The following is a 23,248-nucleotide window of genomic DNA, read 5'->3' on the forward strand; positions in this document are numbered from 1 at the left end:
TGTGCAGTAAAATTTCCTCACTGTTCCATCAATTTTGTGGCTACCTCATTTACCATTGTAGTGCCATTGTGCTGCTCATTTACATCAATGTATACATCAATTGTGTGGGACGCGGGTGGCGCTGTGGGTTAAGAAGGCGCTGTGGGTTTCAGAAGACAATTCCGAAACTTCAAGTAGTACAGAATGCAACAGCCAGGATAGCAAGTAGAGCAGGTATAGCATCAATATTCTAACATATCATTCTTGTTTTATATATATATATATATATATATATATATATATATATATATATATACATACATACACACACACACACACACACACACACACACACGTATATATATCTTGGTGTGTGGGTGGGTGTGTGGATGGGTGTATCATGGCCAAGGGAACCTGTAGTCTCCAGGAATAATGGGAGCTATAGTCCAACAATATATTGTTTCTCTATCCCTGCTATTACAGACACACCAGATTAAAACTCCCAAATGGAATGAATAAAATGCACATTTCTGTTTTACAGGCACGACAGCTCCTTGCTCCCATGTTTGCTTTAGAGTGGTTGGTATCTTATATCCCTGCAACCTTCTTTAGGTCCCCAACATTCAAGAGCCACAAAATCTCAACCTAGGCAAGATGCTCAAACCAGACAACGGTAAGAAACTGGCTATATTTTGTGTTTTGGGACACGGGTGGCACTGTGGATTAAACCACAGAGCCTAGGACTTGCCAATCAGAAGGTCGGCGGTTTGAATCCCTGCGACGGGGTTAGCTCCCGTTGCTCGGTCCCTGCTCCTGCCAACCTAGCAGTTCAAAAGCACGTCAAAGTGCAAATAGATAAATAGGTACCGCTCCGGCGGGAAGGTAAACGGCGTTTCCGTGTGCTGCTCTGGTTCGCCAGAAGCAGCTTAGTCATGCTGGCCACATGACCCGGAAGCTGTACGCCGGCTCCCTTGGCCAATAAAGCGAGATGAGCACCGCAACCCCGGAGTCGGCCACGACTGGACCTAATGGTCAGGGGCCCCTTTATACATCAATTGGTGATGGAGATTACCTGCCCAGGTCTGGAGGTAAAGCAGACATCTGGATGAGCTGCTTGCCAAAGAGCCAAAAGGCAGAGAAGGAAGCAGTATCTCATACATAAAAGTTTTCCAAGCCTTCCACTTTCATACTATGCCAGGAGGAGAGGGAGAGAGGTTTTGCTGCTGCCCCCACCCCATAGCCAGGTATGTCTACTTCTGGTTAGCAGGAGTGGTGATGATTCTGAGTGAACTCCAGTATGAGCCTAGGCCCAAATTTGACATGATTTCGGTTCACCTTGCACTGAAGTGAGGCATTTTGAACTGAGGTTATATTCCAAATTCCTTCAACTCAAATTGCACTTCTATCATCAGTAATTCACAGAGGTACCGTCTTAATTGTGAAGGGCAAAACGTTTACATAACATCCCAAAGAGGAAAAATTATTTAATGTGAAGACAAGAAATAAAATTAATTCACTCCAGCAATGTACGTATTAAGAAAATGCCATACTGATTTCAAGGGACTCTCTCTCCATGTCAATTGGCTTAAAGCTGCAAACCTAAGGAGCTTCAATGAGCAGCAAGCCAAACAGCTTTTGCTTAGTTCTATAGTTGTTAAGTTTTATGGCTAAAGTCCAAGGTTCCCCCATCTTTAAACAAGTTATAAAATTTATATTCACTTGACCTGACCTATCTCTCAAGCCACTTTACACATTTAAATATTATTCCAAGCAAATATACCAGAATAGGCTCAGAAGGGGAACGTTATGTATTTTCATAATTTTTCTGAAAATTCAATACATACTTTTATCTGTCTAGTTCACAAACAAGGAAGATTCCAATTCAACAAAATGTTTTTTAAAAAACCCCTAAATACATTGGTTTGAAAATGCAAAAATTGCTACTCATGTTTTGCACTGCACTCAAAATTTGCAAACAGTTATGCTAAATGAAATAATTTACTGTTTCTAGCAATAAAATCTAGAACACATAACCTTGGCTGCATTTCTTGACATTGGAGTAGCTTATTAGTACATAAACAACTTCTGCAAGTGGCAAGTCTATTTTTTCCTTTGTGGGTGGTGAAAATCTCTTGGGAGCTGCAGGTTTCATAATCCAGCCATATATTAAAACATGAACTGAAAAACATCTTTGAATGCAGCAGCAATCTATTAGATACCATGTTCCAAGTAACAGGATCTTCAACAGCTTAAAGCAAAAAAATAATGCAACTAGTAATACTCTATTAAGGTAAAGAAAATATTACTATAACATACATTTTCACTAGTTCAATGTAAAAGCGAACATCTTATTTTAAAAGGCAATACTAAATACATTATATAAGAGCTGTAAGCAAGCAATCAGAAATCTCAGAACAACACCTCTGATTCACAACAGCAGCCTCTTGATGGTTTCTGTGACAAGAGTTTTCAAGAGACAAAAACCCTTTTGCTGCAATGATTTTTTTTTAATGTTTGAAGCAGGCCTGAAAATATTAATAAAAAGATTCAGCTAGAGTACATGCAAGATGCAAATTTTCCTCCCCATATACTTACAGGGTTCAGTTCTTCCTCCCCATTAGTCGAGAGAATGCAATCTTTCTGCCAGTAAGACAAAAAACCTGCTCTTTCACAGGCAATGTTGCCAGCAATCCACCCTCTTGGTTTGTTTGCCGCTAGATCCATATCACTGCTGACAGCATCAGTGTGATGTTACGTGTCTTGTGAGGTTTGATCCCAAAAGCCAATCTCCCTACAGTGCTTGCATTTTCTGGGTGATCAAGGAAAGCCAATTCAAGGTCAATTTCAGGAGAGCTGACATAAATGCTAAGCTTCTCTCGCTATTAAGTCCTTTAGCACAAAATAACCCTTCTTCTCTAGACTACCACACAAGTAGTAGACTCTGCAGCTCCCTGGGGGTTAAATTAAGTATTTTCATACGGAATCTCTCTATGGCGCACTTTAATTTGTCCTACCCCTTGTCGGAGTAAATTACAGAAGGGACATGAAGGTAATGGCGCAGTATACCAAGTGAATGATTCACTGATATGCTCCTTAACATTCAGGAGTAACACGAAGGCTAGCAATGCAACCCAGTCCAGAGCTGATGAATGGTGCAGTGCTGCTGTTGTCATGGCAACTTACAGGGGAAAAAAGCACTACCATGTAAGGAACTGTGACATGGATTCCGGGAATGGTTTATATTAAAAAGCAATAAACCCTTTAACACTTACCTTCTCTCTATTGCATGTCGGTGCAGCCTTCATTTTCAGTCACAACAAATTGTCACATGCATAATCACCTCAAAAAGAAAAACTGTTTGCACTGGGAATACTGCAGTAAGCAGCAGTAACACTGAAATAACACAAAGGCTCCTCTTGCAGTGGTTAGGCAAGGGAAAGGGAGAAAAACGTTTGGCTGAGAATTAGGATTCTATCAATCATACGTTTGGAACAGAAAACAGGACTAATAGCAGCTCAGCATGTCAGAGGGTTGGCTGGAGACTCAGCTCCAATCCTGGGATAACCCACCCCAGGTGTCAGCTGCAAGCCTCTTCAAGAGCCATCGCTGGGTTCCTACTCTGCTACAATGATGGCAAGCACAAAGTGGATCTTACGCACACGAAAGGCAGCAGCTGGGATCAGAAACCGGCAAGACATAATGATCCTAGTAATTGATCAGGATGAGTTGCTTTGAACCCAAACGATTTAAATGGTTGATTTAAATGATTAATTTAAATCACTATGGTGTGTTTGGGCAACAGCGGCATCACAAACAGCCACTCCTCAACCACATGCGACACTAGTATGAGAGTTTGACAGTTTCTGTTAACATAAAAATATACTAATCCAAATGTGATTGGCAAGAAGAAGCAGCTTGGGAAAGGAGGGGGCCTCCCAAAATGACGTCTATTTCATATTTTTTTTTGGGGGGGGGAAGAAGTCTTGCTTCTGCCTGCAGCACCTTTTCTGAAAAGTTTTGATGTGCTTCTCCTCAATCCTCTCAAGAGGGCTGAGGACCACCTCCAAAAGGTATCCCCATCACCGCATTGCTTTGTCCCATACTATCCCTTGCTTTCTCACAGTTGGCCCTTTCACAGGTTGGTCCTGGGATTCATTTTCTCTCCTGCAAGAGGCTACTCCCCACTCCACCAATAATCCTCTTTACCCCCTCCACTTGCCTGATCTCTCTCCTCTTCCTCTGGCATCTCTGGCTAAATGCCACCTGTCTTGCCCTCTTCCTCCACGTCTCTTTCTTCCAGCTGCCCATTCTCCTCTACATTCCGCTCTCCTCCTTTGCCTTCCTCCTCACTCAAGATTTTGATCTGGCTCCTGCACTCCTCCACTCACAGGAACCTGCTTGTCCTCTGCCTGCCATCTCCTCACCTCCCTACCAGCTCGTTGCAACTCCCTTTTCAGCCTGCCACTGCTGCTCTGTCTCCTCCTCACAAACTCCCCTGTAGTTCAAAATCCATTCCAAACTGTTGTCTTATGGAATCTCGCCTTCCGATATACTAAATTTAGATCTAATTACAGCAAAAAAGGTCATCAAACAAAGATTGGAGGAGGTTGATTTGCAACAAAATCTTACTACAGGTGGAGGTACATGTTCCCCGATAAATCAGGGCATTACATTTATGTCCCAGATACCTCAATATCTGTCTACCTTATTGGTTGCGTTGCATAGATTCGCTTTTGTTAGAGCCAGATTTAATGTGTTCCCCTCAAATGTGCTGAGCAATAGATTTTCTAACGGTAAAACCTCTGTTTTATGCGCATGTGACAACAAATCAACAGAATCCCTTTATCATATCTTGTTTAATTGTCCTTTATATATTGTTCCCCAATCAAGGATTCTGAGTTCAATCATTTTGGAAACTGTTGCTAAACCACCTGAATTACATCTAGCCTATCTACTCCAGGACATTGACTCTTATAGAACATCACAGGTTGCCAGATTCCTGAATTCAGTTCTTTCATATAAAAGACTTTGTGGAATGCTGCATGACTATTAAAAATCTAGTAAACTCTATCCACCATCTTTATATTCAAGGCCACAATATGGTACATCTAGAGATTGTATGTAACGTGAAGGAGATTATGCATTGAAATATTTTAGTTGATATTTTAGAATGTAAAATGCTATTTTATTTATTGGTTGGTTTTACCTTGTGGGCCTATAGCCGAATAAAGTATTATCTATCTATCTATCTATCCCCTGTAGTTCTGTGCTGGCTCTCTGCATAGCCCATGACTCCACAGCAGCTGCTTGGGGTATCTAGAGGTGACAGAGGCTACGGCCACCCTCGGGGCTCTTCAGCAGGAGCCAGGGGAGGGGAGTAGCAACGCTTGCTCCAAACATTAGGTCACAACCACCAGATGTGAGGGGGAAGACAAACGGAAAGTAATTTAACTCAAATTTTCCAATTTGAAATTCATATACAGTGGTACCTCGGGTTACATACGCTTCAGGTTACAGACTCCACTAACCCAGAAATATTACCTCGGGTTAAGAACTTTGCTTCAGGATGAGAACAGAAATTGTGCTCCAGTGGTGCGGCAGCAGCAGGAGGCCCCATTAGCTAAAGTGGTGCTTCAGGTTAAGAACAGTTTCAGGTTAAGAATGGACCTCTGGAACGAATTAAGTACTTAACCCGAGGTACCACTGTATTTCCAAAGCAAGTACACACCTTAACTGGTTACCATACCAATCAGAACATGTTGCTTTAAATACACCTTTACACAAGCTGGGGGCTTAATGAGGAGCTTTCTCAGAAGACAATTCCGAAACTTCAAGTAGTACAGAATGCAACAGCCAGGATAGCAAGTAGAGCAGGTATAGCATCAATATTCTAACATATCATTCTTGTTTTTTATATATATATATATATATATATATATATATATATATATGTATATATATCTTGGTGTGTGGGTGGGTATGTGGATGTGTGTATCATAGCCAAGGGAACCTGTAGTCTCCAGGAATAATGGGAGCTATAGTCCAACAATATATTCTTTCTCTATCCCTGCTATTACAGACACACCAGATTAAAACTCCCAAATGGAATTAATAAAATGCACATTTCTGTTTTAAAGGCAGGACAGCTCCATGCTCCCATGTTTGCTTTAGAGTGGTTGGTATCTTATATCCCTGCAACCTTCTTTAGGTCCCCAACATTCAAGAGCCACAAAACCTCAACCTAGGCAAGATGCTCAAACCAGACAACGGTAAGAAACTGGCTATATTTTGTGTTTTGGGACACGGGTGGCACTGTGGATTAAACCACAGAGCCTAGGACTTGCCAATCAGAAGGTCGGCGGTTCGAATCCCCGCGACGGAGTGAGCTCCCGTTGCTCGGTCCCTGCTCCTGCCCACCTAGCAGTTCGAAAGCACGTCAAAGTGCAAGTAGATAAATAGGTACCGCTCCGGCGGGAAGGTAAACGGCGTTTCCGTGTGCTGCTCTGGTTCGCCAGAAGCAGCTTAGTCATGCTGGCCACATGACCCGGAAGCTGTACACCAGCTCCCTTGGCCAATAAAGCGAGATGAGCGCCGCAACCCCGGAGTCGGCCACGACTGGACCTAATGGTCAGGGGTTCCTTTACCTTTACTATATTATATGTTTGGAAATGATGTTTGATGTTTTTTGACTTTCCAGAATATCAGCCACACATTTGATCTACAAAATCACATTGCACTATGAGTCCTTCATTATGAGTCCAAGGTATCACTATTCTTGCTTGTAAAATAATTGTGACAATAGCAATGCTGTTTTCCCCAATATTACTCTTTCTCGTCAGACTCTCAAACCGTTCCGCATTTTTCCAAACCATGTGTCTATGGTATGTTCCCCTTACAAACACATCTTGAAGGAAAGATAGAAGAGTTTCTTGCACCATGCTAGTGAAGATGAGTAGCTAAGAATTACAGGTTTATTCCTGTGCCTTTGGGCCATGATGCAGTCTCTTTCACAGCTTCTTCATAAAACCACACACCTTATATGTTCATCGAGCATTACTCCACCCACAGCAGACTATTTTTGTGTTTTATGCCTCTCTCTGTTTCCACCCCCTACAATTCTCTGAAGGCTCTGAGTTGCTTGGCAAAGGAATTGGCTGCATTCCAGGTTCGGCAGGGATAGCTAAGACACCCTGCGGTCCTTTTATTCAAGATAGCATTATGGGTTTATCTTGCCTGTGAAGAAGAGAAATGTACCCAACCTGTCCTCCGTTATGACATCCTGGCTCAACCTGCAAAGGCAACCTGCTAACCCTCTGGCCTATTAAGTACAGTATTCTCAGATGGGCTAGTTCTCTGTGTTGGCACTTTTACCATCAGACAACCCTGAGTCCATCTGCAGCTTCTTCTGCTCCCTAATTCTTGAAATAAGAGTGTAGAATCCAACAGGATCACCAATTACCAGGGTACCAGAATGCCCTCCCCACACATGAACATAATCCTACTTATATTGTATATTTGTGTGGGTCTTGGAAGCCAACTCAGATGATAATAATAATAATAATAATAATAATAATAATAATAATAATAATAATAATTTTATTTATACCCCGCCCTCCCCAGCCAAAGCCAGGCTCAGGGCGGCTAACAACAATAAAATAGTACAACATTCTAAAATCATTTCATTATAAAATTAATTCAACTCAAAATGATAGCAACCATTAGGCTAAAGTTCTGTGAAGATTGCCAAAGGAAGGAGTCAGGCTGTGCCCTGGCCAAAGGCCTGGTGGAACAGCTCTGTCTTGCAGGCCCTGCGGAAAGATGTCAAGTCCCGCAGGGCCCTAGTCTCTTGTGACAGAGCATTCCACCATATCGGGGCCACAGCCGAAAAAGCCCTGGCTCTAGTTGAGGCCAGCCTAACCTCTCTGTGGCCTGGGACCTTCAGGATGTTTTTGTTTGAAGACCGTAAGTTCCTCTGTAGGACATACCAGGAGAGGCGGTCCCATAGGTACGAGGGTCCTAGGGCTTTAAAGGTGCCAAACTTGGCTGAAAAGCAGTGTATGGATATTATGAATACCTAAAAATGATATTAAGAAGAGCCCTGCTGGATCAGACCAAAGTTCTCTTTGCACAGAGGCCAACCAGATGCACATAGGAAGCCCATAATCAGAGCCCACAAGTAGTAGCATGTTCCCATCCATGATCCCCAGTAACAGGCATTCAGAAGCATACTGCAGTTGACTACAATACTGATGCTAATATAGCCACCATAACTTGTAGCTCTTGATAGCCATGTCCTCCATTAATTTGTCTATGGATTTGTTACAAAATACAGAAATGGAAACGTTAAAAATCTAAGCACCATGTAGGCCTGCCTTATTTTTCTGTCAAACACAGCAACCTAGATTCACAACTTCTCCATAGGGACACAGTTAATTCAGTGACCAAATATATTTTATTTGTATTATCAAATTTGTATCCTTACCTTCCTCTAAGGAACTCAGGGGTGCCTGTAATAAGTTATCCCATTTGATTCTCAAAATAGTCACTTGTGATAGGAAAGACAAGGCTAGTAACTGGCTCAAGGTCCCACAGTGAAAGAGATGTGACCCAGGTCCCTGTGATCTAACAACTCCAGATTAGCTCTCCAATTAGGTTATAACTTGACCAACAAAGTTTCTATACTTTGTCATCATAGACAATTTGTTGCCACAAGTGACAAAACTATTTTTCAGACACAGGTGGTGTCAGAAAGGTTATGTTACAAATCTGACAAGTAGGACACGTAGGGATTATAAATTCACATTTTGATTAATTTCAGGCCACACCAGGATTAAAAAATTAATTCCAAAAGTAACAACAACATTTTATGAGAGGATTAATCATAACATTTCTATCACAATAGCTAAATTGGATTGAAATGGCTGCATGAATTTACACCTTTGTTTATTGTTTGATAGCCAAAAGATCTGCAATTCTACACCAATTCTAGTCTGACATGTTCTTACCATGATGGGAAAACCTCCAATGGAAAGTGCCAATATGAGGCTTAAGTACTTTATAATTTACTAAATAAAATAAACTAATTCCATTTATTTTAATTAAGTAAAAGCTAGAATGTGCTAGATAGGATTACTGAATCCAGAGAAGCACAAAAGGTACAACATTTCAATTATATTTCAATTATAGTCAGATTAAGGGGGGGGTTTCCCATTTCTTCTCTTCTTCTTAGTAGTATATTTTTTTCTGTAAATATTAATTTATTTCTACAACTACAAAAAGATCATTAAAAAATTACCAGCCTAAGTACACTTCCTGAAACTGCAGAGATACTCATGCAGTGTAGGACACCTGAGAAATCTGAATTAAGAAGGATGTTGTCAAATATATCCTGTTGTGTCAATTCCACACTCCAACATTCCAAAAGCCTCAACTGGCATAATTCTCATCCCACGTCTTTTACAGAGAAAGATCAGATTTGGTCTCTTTTAAGAAAGTTCAGTAAAATAGAAGATTGAAGGAATATCCTAATAGCAGCACTGAGCGACCTGGTGGATAATGGGAGGAGTGCAATCCTGTTCTCCCTGGATGTCTCAACCATGGTTTATTTCTGGTTCATCTACCTGGAGTGAATCTGGGAAGCAGAATGCTGTGGTGGATCGGGTTCTTCCTTGCAAGATGAATCCAGATGCTGGCGCAAGAGGACTTCTGTTCTACCTCATGGTACCTTAGGATGCCTCAGAGCGCCATCTTGTCCCCAGGCTTTTTACATGAAGCCACTGGTGGGAAAGCAAGTCATCTGGAGTTTTGGAATAATGCTGATAACATTAAATTCTACCTCTCATTTCCATCTACTAACAGATATCTGGAGGTAGTTTTGGGATAGGTAAAGGTAAAGGGACCCCTGACCATTAGGTCCAGTCGTGACCAACTCTGGGGTTGCGGCGCTCATCTTGCTTTATTGGCCGAGGGAGCCGGCGTACAGCTTCCGGGTCATGTGGCCAGCATGACTATGCCGCTTCTGGCGAACCAGAGCAGTGCACGGTAACGACGTTTTACCTTCCCGCCAGAGCGGTACCTATTTATTTACTTGCACTTTGACGTGCTTTCAAACTGCTAGGTTGGCAGGAGCAGGGACCAAGCAACGGGAGCTCAACCTGTTGCGGGGATTCGAACCGCTGACCTTCTGATCGGCAAGTCCTAGGCTCTGTGGTTTAACCCAAAGTGCCACCCGCATCCCTTTTTGGGATAGATGAGGGCTAACAAGCTGAATCTCCACTCTGAAAAGACAGCGGTACTGTGGGAGGAAAGGTCAGCCTACGTAGATGGAGGTCTGCAACTGGTTCTGGATTGGATCCCACTCTCTCTGAACCATTCAGTTTTGCATATTGGAGGTCCTCCTTGACTCAGTGCTATCTGGGGAGGCACAGGCAGCATCTGCAGTGTCATTTACCATCTTTGGGTGGAACACCAGTCCAAGGCCCTATTTGGAAATGGTATACTTTATCTCAATTACTCATATCCTGGTTATGTCCCGATTAAACTATGGTGGTGTACGTTACATAGAATTGCCTTTAAAGACAGTTCAGCAGCTTCTGGTACAGAATGCAGCTGACGGACGCTTGTGAACGTTGGGTTTTCAGAGCCTACTAAATGCTCTTGACCTTTTTAATGCCCTAAACTAGCCTCATCAGGAGTGATGAGAGCTATCAAAAATATATGGAGGCCATTAGGCTGGGGGAAGGTACCCTATACAGTTTTCTGAGCCTAAATATGTCCAAGCATTAAGATCACCAAGTGACCATGTTCATATGTCCACCATATTGGACACATTGGCAGGTATAATAAACGGGCTTTTTCAGTCGTGGCCTTGTCACTGTGGAACTCCATTTCAATTTGTCTCCCTCATTGTTTTAGAGACCTTTTTACTACAATCCACCTTTGTTTAAAAATGAAGGGCTGGATTTTGAATTATTCTTTGAATGGCAGCCTCTGCTGTAAAACAAGCTCCATCAGGCTCCTCCCTCAACTGTCATGTACAATAGCTATTCCATAAGCGTATAGGAGACCAAGAGAGAGAGAGAGAGAGAGAGAGAGAGAGAGAGAGAGAGAGAGAGATGGGACTGCAGCGCCTCTCCATCCACTCTGCTGAAAAACCAGCAACTTTTGGAGCCACTTCTGCATTCCCCTCCTCTACTCTCCCAACCCCTTTTTCCTTTGTGTCACATCATGTAGGCCAAAAGAAAGTGGCTGCCTTATCACTGACATTTGTAAGTAACTATGAAATCACTGGCTGAACAGCAGGAATAATAACGCTATTACAGCGGACACTCGGGTTGCGAACGTGATCCGTGCGGGATACACATTTGCAACCCACAGAGCTTGCAACCTGCAGCGGCGCCTCTGTGCACACGCGGGTTGCGATTCGGCGCTTCTGCACATACACAAAGCGCTTCTGTGCATGTGCGACTGCCAAAACCCAGAAGTAATCCGTTCCAGTACTTCCGGGTTTCGGCGGTCCGTAACCTGAACAAACGCAACCTGAAGCGTCTGTAACCCAAGGTATGGCTGTACATCATTCTTGCTTTATGCTTTAATGTGTGATAACATTTAACTGTTTTGTTTGAATCATTGGTCTGAAATTATATGTGCTACTCTTCTAGTTTTTAACATTTTAAATAGTGGTGGGTTTTTAAAAAAGTTTTTAGGATCCTGATTGCCACCTTGGGATAACTTTTTGTTTCAAAAACACATCAAGTGAATAACACACTAATAGATAATCTGCTCTGGCAGTTAGACGGCCATGTATATTCTTCCAGAAATGCAATTAAGTAAAGCATTTTTATTTGACTCAGCCAACACAATGCATAGGCTGGTAGGGTAGAAAAATGAAAGGTTGGGTAGCCAAACTGGTGTCAAAGATTTAATGGTTACCGTGGCATCTTTCCATTCTGGATGCAGGTGGGAAGAACAAAGGAAACAATAAACTGCTGCTTCTTATTCACATGTAGAGATGGTTGGGAAGGTATTTTATATTGCTTTATTCTTTTTGTAAACCACTTTGAGATTGTTATTTTTAAACTATCAAGTGGTATATAATTCATGTGAAATAAAGAAATAACTGAGTTTAGAAACTAATCAATTGTCATTGTTGAAATATTGGCTCAGATCGGTTGCAAAAGAAGGCCAAACCACATGAAAACGTGAAGAAAGAAATACTTGCCATTATTTAAGATAAAGTATATGAGAATTGTGATGATTTTTATATTGTTTGCACTTTAGTGTCTCTAGTTAAAAAAAAAAATCAATTTAACCACTAACAAATATTGTAGCTGATGTGGCAGCAGAAGCATCTCTCATGGTGTCTGCTGTAAGATAAGTGCATCATCTTAAAAAAGATAGCTTTTTTCAGAAGTACTGCATTATTAATATACATATTTATGCAAATTGATTAATCAACTAAAGCTCAAACAATGAATCAATTAAGTTTTCTTTTATTGCATGACAGCCCTGATTAACAACTAATTCAAGCCCTGTCAGGTATGACTAGCAGAGTTGAGGAAGGAATTGAGAGTTCTAGCCCTTACTTCCTGTCGAGCATCACTGACACCATTATCTTAGATCCGAAGTGGGGAGCTACGGCCCCCTAGATGCTGTTGGACTACAGCTTTCATCAGCCCTGACCACTGGCTATGTTCACTGGGGCTGAAAAGAGCTAAGGGTCCAGTAAAATCTTGAGGGCCACATGTTCCACACCTCTGCTTTAGATGAAGCAAAATATGAGACCATGTCTGGTTTCCCAAAGCTGGCCTTTGCCTCTGTTCCCTCCAAATATAACCTCAGGTCCAGGCCCTGAGCAGAAGATAAAGAGTTATATTTTTGAGCGAAGTCTGAGTATATCTGGGACACGGGTGGTGCTGTGGGTTTAACCACAGAGCCTAGGGCTTGCCAATCAGCAGGTCGGCGTTTCGAATCCCCACAACGGGGTGAGCTCCCGTTGCTCGGTCCCTGCTCCTGCCAACCTAGCAGTTCAAAAGCACTTCAAAGTGCAAGTAGATAAATAGGTACCGCTCCGGCGGGAAGGTAAACGGCGTTTCCGTGCGCTGCTCTGGTTTGGCACAAGCGGCTTAGTCATGCTGGCCACATGGGCCAGAAGCTGTACGCCGGCTCCCTTGGCCAATAAAGCGAGATGAGCGCCGCAACCCCAGAGTCGGCCACGACTGGACCTAATGGTCAGGGGTCCCTTTACCTTTACCTTTTACTGAAATTATATAAAGGGTGGGAAATTTCCACCTCAGAAACTTGGCTCTTATTTTGTTTTGTTCATACAAGCCAGGAGTGCAGAGAAGTGCCATACCCATTTCAGAGGGCCAGGGCATACAGTTTTGCACCCCAATGCAATGTTGTCTCCAACTGCAGTTCCTTATGTTCCATCACAGAAAGGAATGACAACAGCTTGCTTATATGAGAGAAAGAAAAGGACTTGTAACCAGAGACACAGCTGGCTTTTAAGGTGCTATGCCCCATATCTGCACCAGGGAGTCCCAGGGCCTGGGGAGAGAAGCAACTTCTGAACCCTCAAGTGTGTCCCAGATTATAGGCCATTTAGTTATCCCAGAAAACTCACTGGGAGCTCAACGGCATCCCTGTTCTCTTTTTTGATCACACTAGAACATGAGACTTCTGTGAACAGAGAAAGAAAAGGTCGATTTCTATCCCACTTTTTATAAATATTGCAAGGTACTTAATATGATTTGTTTTATTTGTAGAAGACTTTATTAAGGAATGTTGAATGATGCTGGATTGAAATTGAGTGGTTTCTAGCTGTAATGGTATAAAGGAATATGAAAAAAAATGATTGGATAGAAAACAAGGTGTTATTATAAGCTGTAATGCTTTAAGTTAAGGATTTGCTGAACAAATAATTTGAAATGGAATACAAGAAGGGGAGGCATGAGGAGGTCAGAGAAATATGTTATTGAAAATTATGTATTATGAACTATATGACTTTTTTTAATTTTTTGTTTGTTTTTTGTTTGCATAAAAAATTGAAAACTTTAATAAATATCTTTTTAAAAAAAATATTTGTAGAAGACTTCTAACATGAATATTGCATACAGCCCAAACTTGCTCAACTTGTACCATTTCAGACAAGGAGGATTATCAATGGAGCTTTGTGGAAAGAAACTGCATGGAAGTTTCGGATGGGATGGTGGAAACAACCTTTATTCAACATTTCAAACTCAATCAACTTGTGTAAGTTCCTTACCAGTTAATTTCTTCATGGGCTGGAGCCGAACACTGATAGACTGATGTGTTAGTAATGGGGAGGATGGGAGAGAGCGGGACATGCCTTCCATAATCCGAATGTGCTGCATACCTTCAGGCACTGGGAGTGTTGGGATAGCATACTCTGGTTCAAAAGCACAGTCGTTCTCTGTGGAGCTGCCACCTGAGAGAAATATAACAAATAAAAGATCATTAACCAAGTATTGCCTCCTTGTTTAAAATATATACATAAAGCCTTAAATTTGTATGCCACCTTTCCATTACAGTGGTACCTCTGGTTGCGAATGCTTCTGGTTACAAACGCTTCAGGTTACGAGCTCCACTAACCCGGAAGCAGATGCTCCTGGTTGCGAACTTTGCTCCAGAATGTGAATGGAAATTTGCACGCCAGAGGCGCGTGCACAGCGGGAGGCCCCATTAGCAAAAGCACGCCTCAGGATAAGAATGGTTTCAGCTTGAGAATGAACCTCTGGAACGAATTAAGTTTGTAACCAGAGGTACCACTGTACAGTGGTACCTCGGGTTACATATGCTTCAGGTTACATACGCTTCAGGTTACAGACTCCGCTAACCCAGAAATAGTGCTTCAGATTAAGAACTTTGCTTCAGGATGAGAACAGAAATCGTGCTCCGGCGGTGCGGCGGCAGCGGGAGGCCCCATTAGCTAAAGTGGTGCTTCAGGTTAAGAACAGTTTCCGGTTAAGTACGGACCTCCGAAACGAATTAAGTACTTAACCCGAGGTACCACTATACTGGTTTACAACATGGGGGGAAATTGCATAATTATAAACTTAACAAAAATAATTATAATAAATAAAACATCTAAAAGTACACAACCAAACTGAACAATCTCCACATTAATCATATCTCAATGCCTGGGACATGGAAGATGGAGCAAGCTTGTTTTCTCCTGCTCTGGAGGGTAGACTTGAACCAATGGATTCAAGTTACAAGAAAGGAGATTCCAACTAAACATTAGGAAGAACTTTCTGACAGTAAGAGCTGGTCGACAGTGGAACGGTCTCCCTCAGGAGGTTTTGAACTCTCCTTCCTTGGACGTTCTTAAGCAGAGTTTGGATGGCCATCTGTCATGGATGCTTTAGCTGAGATTCCTGCATTGCAGGGGGCTGGACTAGATGTCCTTTGGGGTTTCTTCCAACTCTACAGTCCTATGATTCTAGTTTTCTCTCTGGCTCTACTCACCCTAATGTGGCTCCCAAAATATTAGCGCTGAGGAAAGGTGGTCCTTGACAAGGGGGGAAATGTCCTAAAACTATCAAAAACTGGAAAATCTTTAAATTTCCATAGTGAAAGCCTTGCGCTCTCCGGTGGACTCTATGATAAAAAAGAAGCCAGTTTTCCTTCAGGGCATCCCTGTTCTCAGCCTGGGGAGCCATTTTTATAAATTACATCGCCAATGTGGGTTTAGCACCGACTAGCACATCACACAGTAGCTCATTTCTCTGGATTGCCTTGATCAGAAGAACTGAAACAGTGCCCAATCCCTCAAATGAATGCCTTCTGGGCACAGATACAAATTAGTAAGAAATACTGAGCATTTGAATTCGTCCAATTAAGGCCAGTGCATACCATGCCAAATTCTGGTCAATGCACCAACTGGATCCCCCAGTCAAGGTTCAAATAGCAACCCACTGGGACAGGGAATAAGGTTAACTTGTGAAACCAGTAAAAAGCTTAATCAGAAAAACTGCTAATAAATTGAAACGTAATCCAGACAAGGCAGCAGTGCTCTGGGTCAGGAGGGACAAAAATCTGAAACTGGGGTTCAATGTTCTTTGTATGGGGTAGTACTTCTCTTAAGAACCAGGTTCAGTTTGGGGATGCTCCTGGATTTAACTCAGCATCTGTGTGTTCAGGTGGCAGCTGCAGTCAGGAGTGCTTATACCTAGCTTAGCCTGAGCCACTAACTGCACCCATTCCTGCAGAGATCATACCTAGTCATGCCAACCTGTGCATTAATCATATACAGACTGGATTATCACAATGCACTCTAGATGAGCCTATCTTTGAAGAATCTTCAGATACATCACTTGGTCCAAAATGCATCAACAAGAATGTAAGTGGGCAGCCATGCCAATCCTGATTGCCAATCTGTTTCTTGGCGCAATGCAAAGTGTTGGTGATTACTTTAGAGACCTAAACAGCTTGAATCAAGGATACACCTGAGGCCATTCCTCCCATCTCATCCTGTCCACTTCCACAGATCTTTCCATATGAACCTACCTGGACCCTGAGATCATCTTCCAAGACCCTTCTTTGTGTGCCCCCTCCTTGAGAGTTCTGGAGGGTGGCAACACGAGAATGGGCCTTTTCTGCGGTGGCTCCCTGTCTGTGGAATGCCCTCCCCAGGGAGGTTTGCCTGGCACCTTCATTATACACTTTTAGGCGCCAGGCAAAAACGCTCCCCTATAACCAGGCCTTTAGTTGACTGACATCTTATATTATAATAATAATAATAATAATAATAATAATAATAATAATAATTATTATTATTATTATTATTATTATTTATAATTTATACCACGCCCATCTGGCTGGGTTTCCCCAGTCACTCTGGGCAGCTTCCAACAGAATATTATAAATGCAGTAAACATCAAATATTAAAAACTTCCCTAAAATGTGTTTGGGGGGAGGTATTGGGTTGTTTCTGTTTCTGTTTTTATTTTGTGGTTTTATATTCTGATTTTATCCTGTGAACCGCCATGAGACCTGCAGGTATAGGGTCACATACAAATTAAACAAACAAACAGACAGACGGACTTCTTCTTTGTTTCACTCATGGCGGAAGCACAATTGACAGGAACTAGAGAAAGCGCCTCCTTAGTAGCTATGCCGAAACTGCAGAACTCTTTGTGCCATGAGGCTGAACTGGTCCCTTCTCTTGCCATCTTCCAACAGGCGGAAGACTCTTCATTTTTATCCCAGCAGGTTTTGCCTTACAGTATAGATAATGTTTTATTCAATTATGTTTATTTTTATTTATTATGTCCTTATCTTATCTCACATTGCCTGGTTTTGTATATTGTTATTTTATTATGAGGTTATGGTTTCAACTACAGAAAGCCAACCTGAGTAAGTTGTGTGCATTAGAAAAGCAGGATATAAATCCCTATATAAATAAATAAAATATCTTCCCAAGTCCTTCCTATTAAGTGTTGCAGATTCAATTGCTCGTCCACTTCTCTCATTCTCCGTTCTTTACTTCTCCTCCAAGGAAAGCCATACTCTGTTTATTTAGCCATGCAAACAATGATGAGGAGATTGCCTCCTGTATATGTTTTAGAGAACTGTTTAGATTAGAGAACTTATTAGCAATTGTAAAAAAAACCAGACAGGCATGGGCTCTATCTATCCAACGTACAGTGGTATCTCGAACTTAATTCGTTCTGGAGGTCTGTTCTTAACCTGAAACTGTTCTTAACCTGAAGCACCACTTTAGCTAACGGGGCCTCCTGCTGCCGCTGTGCCGCCGCTGCACGATTTCTGTTCTTATCCTGAAGCAAAGTTCTTAACCCGAGGTAATATTTCTGGGTTAGCAGAGTCTGTAATCTGAAGCGTATGTAATTTGAAGTGTATGTAACCCGAGGTACCAGTGTACTTCTAAACTAAAGAGAGTTAACATTGAACTTGTTCCACTACAGGGTCACCTTGTGCAATGAGATTTTCTGCACAAACCAAACTGACACTGCTGGGTACAACCCATTGGATCATCTCGCCTTAGAGAGGCATTAGCACGAATACTGTTATAATGTATTTATTAAATTTATATCCTGCCCTTCTTCCCAAAGTAGGGCCACAAGAATGACCAAGTGGTCATATTCTGGATTGGAACAGTGAAGACCTACAATAAAAATGAAGTAATCTCCAATGTCACAGTCTGCTAAGTTACTTGTAATACAGACATTCCACAATCTGTGTAGCTAATAAGTTACTGACAGAAAATTAGATAACTTTCTATCAGGTATTTAATTAGATTTCTGTTCAAGATATGAGACGAAGGTTCATCTTTCATATTTTGAGTAATTACTTCCTAGAAATATTAAAGTGTCTACCGCTTAGAGAACTTAAAACTATCAAGTGGATTTTAAATGCTTCAAAATAAATAAATGTGGAAATTTTTTGCAGGTGGAGCAAAAGAGGAAGTATGCAAACAGTTGGCACAGATCTGATTTAGTGGAGCAAGCAGGTTAGTGCTCAGAATATGTTTCCACTGATTTCTTGAAGCAGCCCAACTGAACTGCATTCTGATGTGGTATTTTCTCTGAAGAAAGCTGCTGCTGCATTATCAAACCCCATTATCCAACAGCTATGCATATTTGTATTCACTATTCCCAATAAAGTATATTCAACAAAGCCCACTACAAAAGGAGAAGTGGGGGCTACTAATTCAAGGAAACAGAAGATTATTTTGTCTAAATCACATTTAACGGAAGTACATGCATAAAACTATTCACAGGAGTCTATCTTCATCCTTAAATGTTTGGCGTTTCTAAAAAGATTGTGCATCGCTGCAGACTGGAATACATTAAAATATAACATCACAAATGGGCTATGCAAGGCATATGTAATATCTGGAAATCCATGGTTTACTTACCTTGCCCAGAATGGCTCTGACAGTAGTCTATGCTTGCCTGCCTTCGGTCTGATGGTTCCTCGCTTCCTCCATCTGCAGGAGAACCAAAACAGCACAAGTAAATCAGCAAGGCAGATAGATCTGGCAGACGCAGCTTCTCTTCCAGTAGCATCACTATCAAGCTAGGAGGCCAGCTGGTTTTCTTTTGGTTGCAAGAGGAAGAAAGCAACCCAAGAGCAAAATCTCTTTGGTTCTTGTCATTAGTCCCTGAACCAAAGGCCCCCAAAATCTACTTTAAGTGTCTCTCAATGCCTCCACAAATATCTGGACAAAATCACAATGCCCATCATTTAATTTTACAAGAGAGATCTAAACCAATTAGATAAACTGATCGAAAGAAGTAGTTGATAATATTCAAAATAAAACCGGTAGTTGAAAACCAGCTGCTTATTCTATGAAATATTCCTTGACACTGAATTTATTATACAATCATAATACACAAGTGTTTCTTATATTGTGCGGCTATTCAGAAAAAAAAGTTGCAGCAGCAGAAACTAACATGCAAATAAACCTTTGTGGATAAATGGGGACATGGAAATCTTATGCAATTAACCACACGTCATTCTCATTGATCAAATTACCAGATTAGTTACAATAGATAAACATGTCAATACATATATACCCGAATGCGTGGCGTATTCAAACTAGAATGTGCATTGAAGTAAAGCTATTAACAGCTAGCTGAAGCTTATATTAACCATATGAACTATAAATTTAATTACAAATGAAAGAGCGAAGGAGGCAGACAATACTAGATAGTAGTAGCAGGACAGGCTACACACTTGAAGCGTTCCATGCAAAATGTGATATTCACTACCACATAGCCTTAAAAATCTAGGCCTACCCAAGCAAGAGTCACAAACACACACACACTTAAGAATGAGACTTCCAATGCTAAATTACTTCCACAGAGAAACTTAGGCCTCAGATTCTCCTTGGAAACCTTCCCCAAATATCTTTGATGCCACCATTCCAAGTCTAGAAGGTGTCTACAAGAGTAAACACTTAAAATTCTGAAAATCATGTTACTGTCAAGCCAAACATCAATCAGAGATCAATAAAGAAGATAAGATACAAAACTTAAATCAGTTTGTTCGATAGACTCATTGCTGGGAAGCAGTTTTAGCTCATGCTTCTTTATTTGCCAATGCTACTTTGATGCAGTGTTAGAAACAGAGATATGAAAGCTAGGAGCTACAGTGGTACCCCGCAAGACGAACGCCTCGGAAGACGAAAAACTCGCTAGACGAAGGAGTTTTTCGTTTTCTTAGCCGCTTCGCAAGACGCATTTCCCTATGGGCTTGCTTCGCAAAACGAAGCTTGCCCCGCAAGCTCCGCGGATAGCGGGGAAGCGCAGCGCGTCTTCCCCGCTGTCCCCAGACCTCTTTTGAAGCAAGGGGCGGCGGGGAGAAGCGATCTTCTCCCCTCCGCCCCTTGCTTCAAAAGAGGGGACAGAGGGAGATTGCGGGGCAGGCAACGGGGAGAAGCAATCTTCTCCCCGCTGCCCCTTGCTTTAAAACAGGTCCGGGGGACAGAGGGGAAGGTGCGCGGCGCTTCCCCTCTGTCCCCGGACGGTCTCCATAGGAACGCATTGATTGATTTTCAATGCATTCCTATGGGAAACCGTGCTTCGCAAGACGAAAAACTCGCAAGAAGAAAAAACTTGCGGAATGAATTAATTTCGTCTTGCGAGGCACCACCTTAAACCTAGGCTTTAGGCGCAACAACAGAATGTCTAGGAGCACTTTTTTATAACAAGAATACAAAGCTGAAAATGAATGAACTGCAGCTAAAATATTATGTTCGTTTTCCACATGGTCTAGTCGTTCCCCTGCCCACCCCCCTAATATTCTTAAGAGGGTCTCTTCTATAGTCTTCAGAGAGTAGCTGGAAGTGGGGAGGCAGAAAAAGGTCCTCCTTTCCTTCCACACTGCAGTTTCAATCTGAAATCGTAGGCTCAAGCAACTGCTCACGCTAATGAAACTCCCAGTCGCAAAATGCTCCTAGAACAATGAGAGTTTCAAACACCGCTTTAACCTGGATATATTATAAAAATAGGGAATTAAAGATAATTAATACCAAATGGTAGTTTTGGCTGCAATTCTAGGCACACTTAGGTTAGTTTCATTGGATAAGGTGGGACCTCTGAACAGATTTAGGAGAAGGCAGTTTGCGTATTAAATTGCAAAATCACTTACATATACTTCAGAAAGACTCCCATAAATGTATTTCACCATCAATTAATCAAAAATCTATTATTTAAAAGGCATATGATATGGGTAACACAAAAAACCATTTCATAGGTTGGCAGTCCTTATTTGTTTTGCTGATGTCTCTATAGGATTTTGCTACAGCTGGGGTAAAGAATCTTTTTCAGCTCAACACCACAGTCCCTTCCAGGCAGCCAATCAGGGGATAAATGCTAACTGGTAGGCGGGGCCAGAGACAAAATAGGGAGGAGTAAATGTAAATTTTTACCTTTGTGTATTAGCCTAGTTTGTTCACACACTCACAATTCACTCTATTCTCCATTGAGGCAAGCATGAAGCGCTCAAAAAGAGTGCTAGGTATGGCCCCGGAGTGGGTGTCACCGCATGAGAGTCCCAAGAGATACATAGAGAGGTCTGGAGGACCACATGTGGTCTCCAGGCCTGAGGTTCTCCACTGTTGTGCTCCCGTCCAAAGCCATGAGAGCAGCTATTACTTGAGCATAAGGAAGAGATCTTCATTCAGGCTCATAGCAGTATAACCTCAGCAGCCATCAAAAGGTCCAGAAGTCAGAACTGAACAAAAGCTACAAAGATGTCCCAATAGTTGGCACACACCTCTTGCCAAGTTTTTAAAGATGATCGAGTTCACGAGATTCTCTTTCCCTACGGATCTGTAGCACACACCCATCCACACTCATCTGGGTGGGTGTATCTGATGCCCCAATGAAGGTGGCGCCTAGTTCTCTGGGACAGGATTGTGCCTTTCCCCTCTGCCTCCAGCGCCATCACTGTCCAGCTCCTCCCTTTGGCTGGTCAAAGTCTTCCTTGCTCCCTGACTTCTCTAGGTATTATTGGTACAGCACATAATAGAATGGAGATTAGTACAGTGGCATGTCTAATTGAGTCTTATATATGAAGCCGGAAAAGTTACTAGCCTGTTTTTTTAAGAGCTCTCAGAAGACTAGCAAAAATAAAAAAGCCTTCTACCTGGTGGGCTAGCAGAGAAGGGACTGAGAAATCTCTCCTTCCTATGCCAGCCTGCTCACTTGCCTGCACAGAATTAATTCCATGCACTTGCTTGCAAGGAGTTCTTACGTACAAGGCTGATCAAATTAAATTCAGCACAGGTTGTATGAGTCAATGATTCATTTGTGACAAGTATTACTCAAGGGAAAACTAAGGTCAAACAGCATATACAAACAGTGGATTTGAGAATGCCACATCCAAACTCCAAATGACAGAAATTCTCCATAGCCCTTAACAATTATGCTCTTGGAAGCAAATGCCTCCATGGGAAATGAAAAACCCAAGGAGTCTGAAAATTTATCTAATATGAAGCGTATCTGGTGTGTCATGGAGCTGGTGTCCAATTGCCTTGCTGTTTGTCCACGATCACAATCAGCTAAGCTATCATAAAAGCTATCAACCAATGGCTTTGCTACAGTCACATATGCTGAATTCCTGAGTTCCTTTGGCTTCCTCTGATCTGATAGTATCTACAGTATAGTCACTCCCTCTGAAGGCAGAAGGCCTTCTCGGTAGTGGCACCTGCCCTGTGGAACGCCCGCCCATCTGATGTCAAAGAAATTAACAACTATCTGACACTTAGAAGACATCTGAAAGCAGCCCTGTTTAGGGAAGTTTTTAATGACTGATGTTTTAATGTGTTTTTAATATTTTGTTGGAAGCTGCCCAGAGTGGCTGGGGAAACCCAGCCAAATGGGCGGGGTATTTATTATTATTATTATTATTATTATTATTAATTATTATTAAGCTTCCCTTCCTCCTATGCTCATGTTTCTTGAAAGATGGGCATGATAGTAATATAATGAACAATGCAGTTCACTCATTTGATATTGGGTATTTTTTATATAACTGCTACAGAAATTGTGTTTATATCTTTTAGATGCTTTTCTACTGCATATATTTTATTTTATTTTTTGTCAAAGCAGTAATCTGTAAAATACAAGCACATAGTTGTGGCAAGGTTCCTTCAACAGGGATGAGAAATACACTGCAACAGGGAACTGCATTAAACAAAGATGAGCCACATCTGGGTAACTCTAGGAACTGGGACAACTCAGCCTGTTCCTGTTGTTGGAAGGAAATCTGTTTGCAA

General features: G+C 41.8%; 1 protein-coding gene across 11 annotated transcripts in view; it reads right to left on the reverse strand.

Annotated features, from left to right (window-relative positions):
• The window catches only part of TANC2 (tetratricopeptide repeat, ankyrin repeat and coiled-coil containing 2), a 193,489-nt gene that overhangs the window by 106,438 nt on the left and 63,803 nt on the right, over positions 1-23,248 (reverse strand). For 9 of the 11 annotated variants that reach the window (XM_053363720.1, XM_053363716.1, XM_053363718.1 and 6 more), the window contains 2 exons: positions 18,881-18,952; positions 14,246-14,428 (listed from right to left, as the gene is read on the reverse strand). In XM_053363720.1, the coding sequence (XP_053219695.1) occupies positions 14,246-14,428; positions 18,881-18,952 (255 nt within the window). Of the gene's footprint in view, positions 1-2,574; positions 3,072-14,245; positions 14,429-18,880; positions 18,953-23,248 lie in introns of those variants that run through there. The other 2 variants (XM_053363721.1, XM_053363723.1) reach the window with 2 other exon arrangements.

The sequence above is a fragment of the Podarcis raffonei genome, chromosome 13 (genome assembly GCF_027172205.1).
Source record: "Podarcis raffonei isolate rPodRaf1 chromosome 13, rPodRaf1.pri, whole genome shotgun sequence".
In the NCBI taxonomy this organism is placed as follows: Eukaryota; Metazoa; Chordata; class Lepidosauria; order Squamata; family Lacertidae; genus Podarcis; species Podarcis raffonei.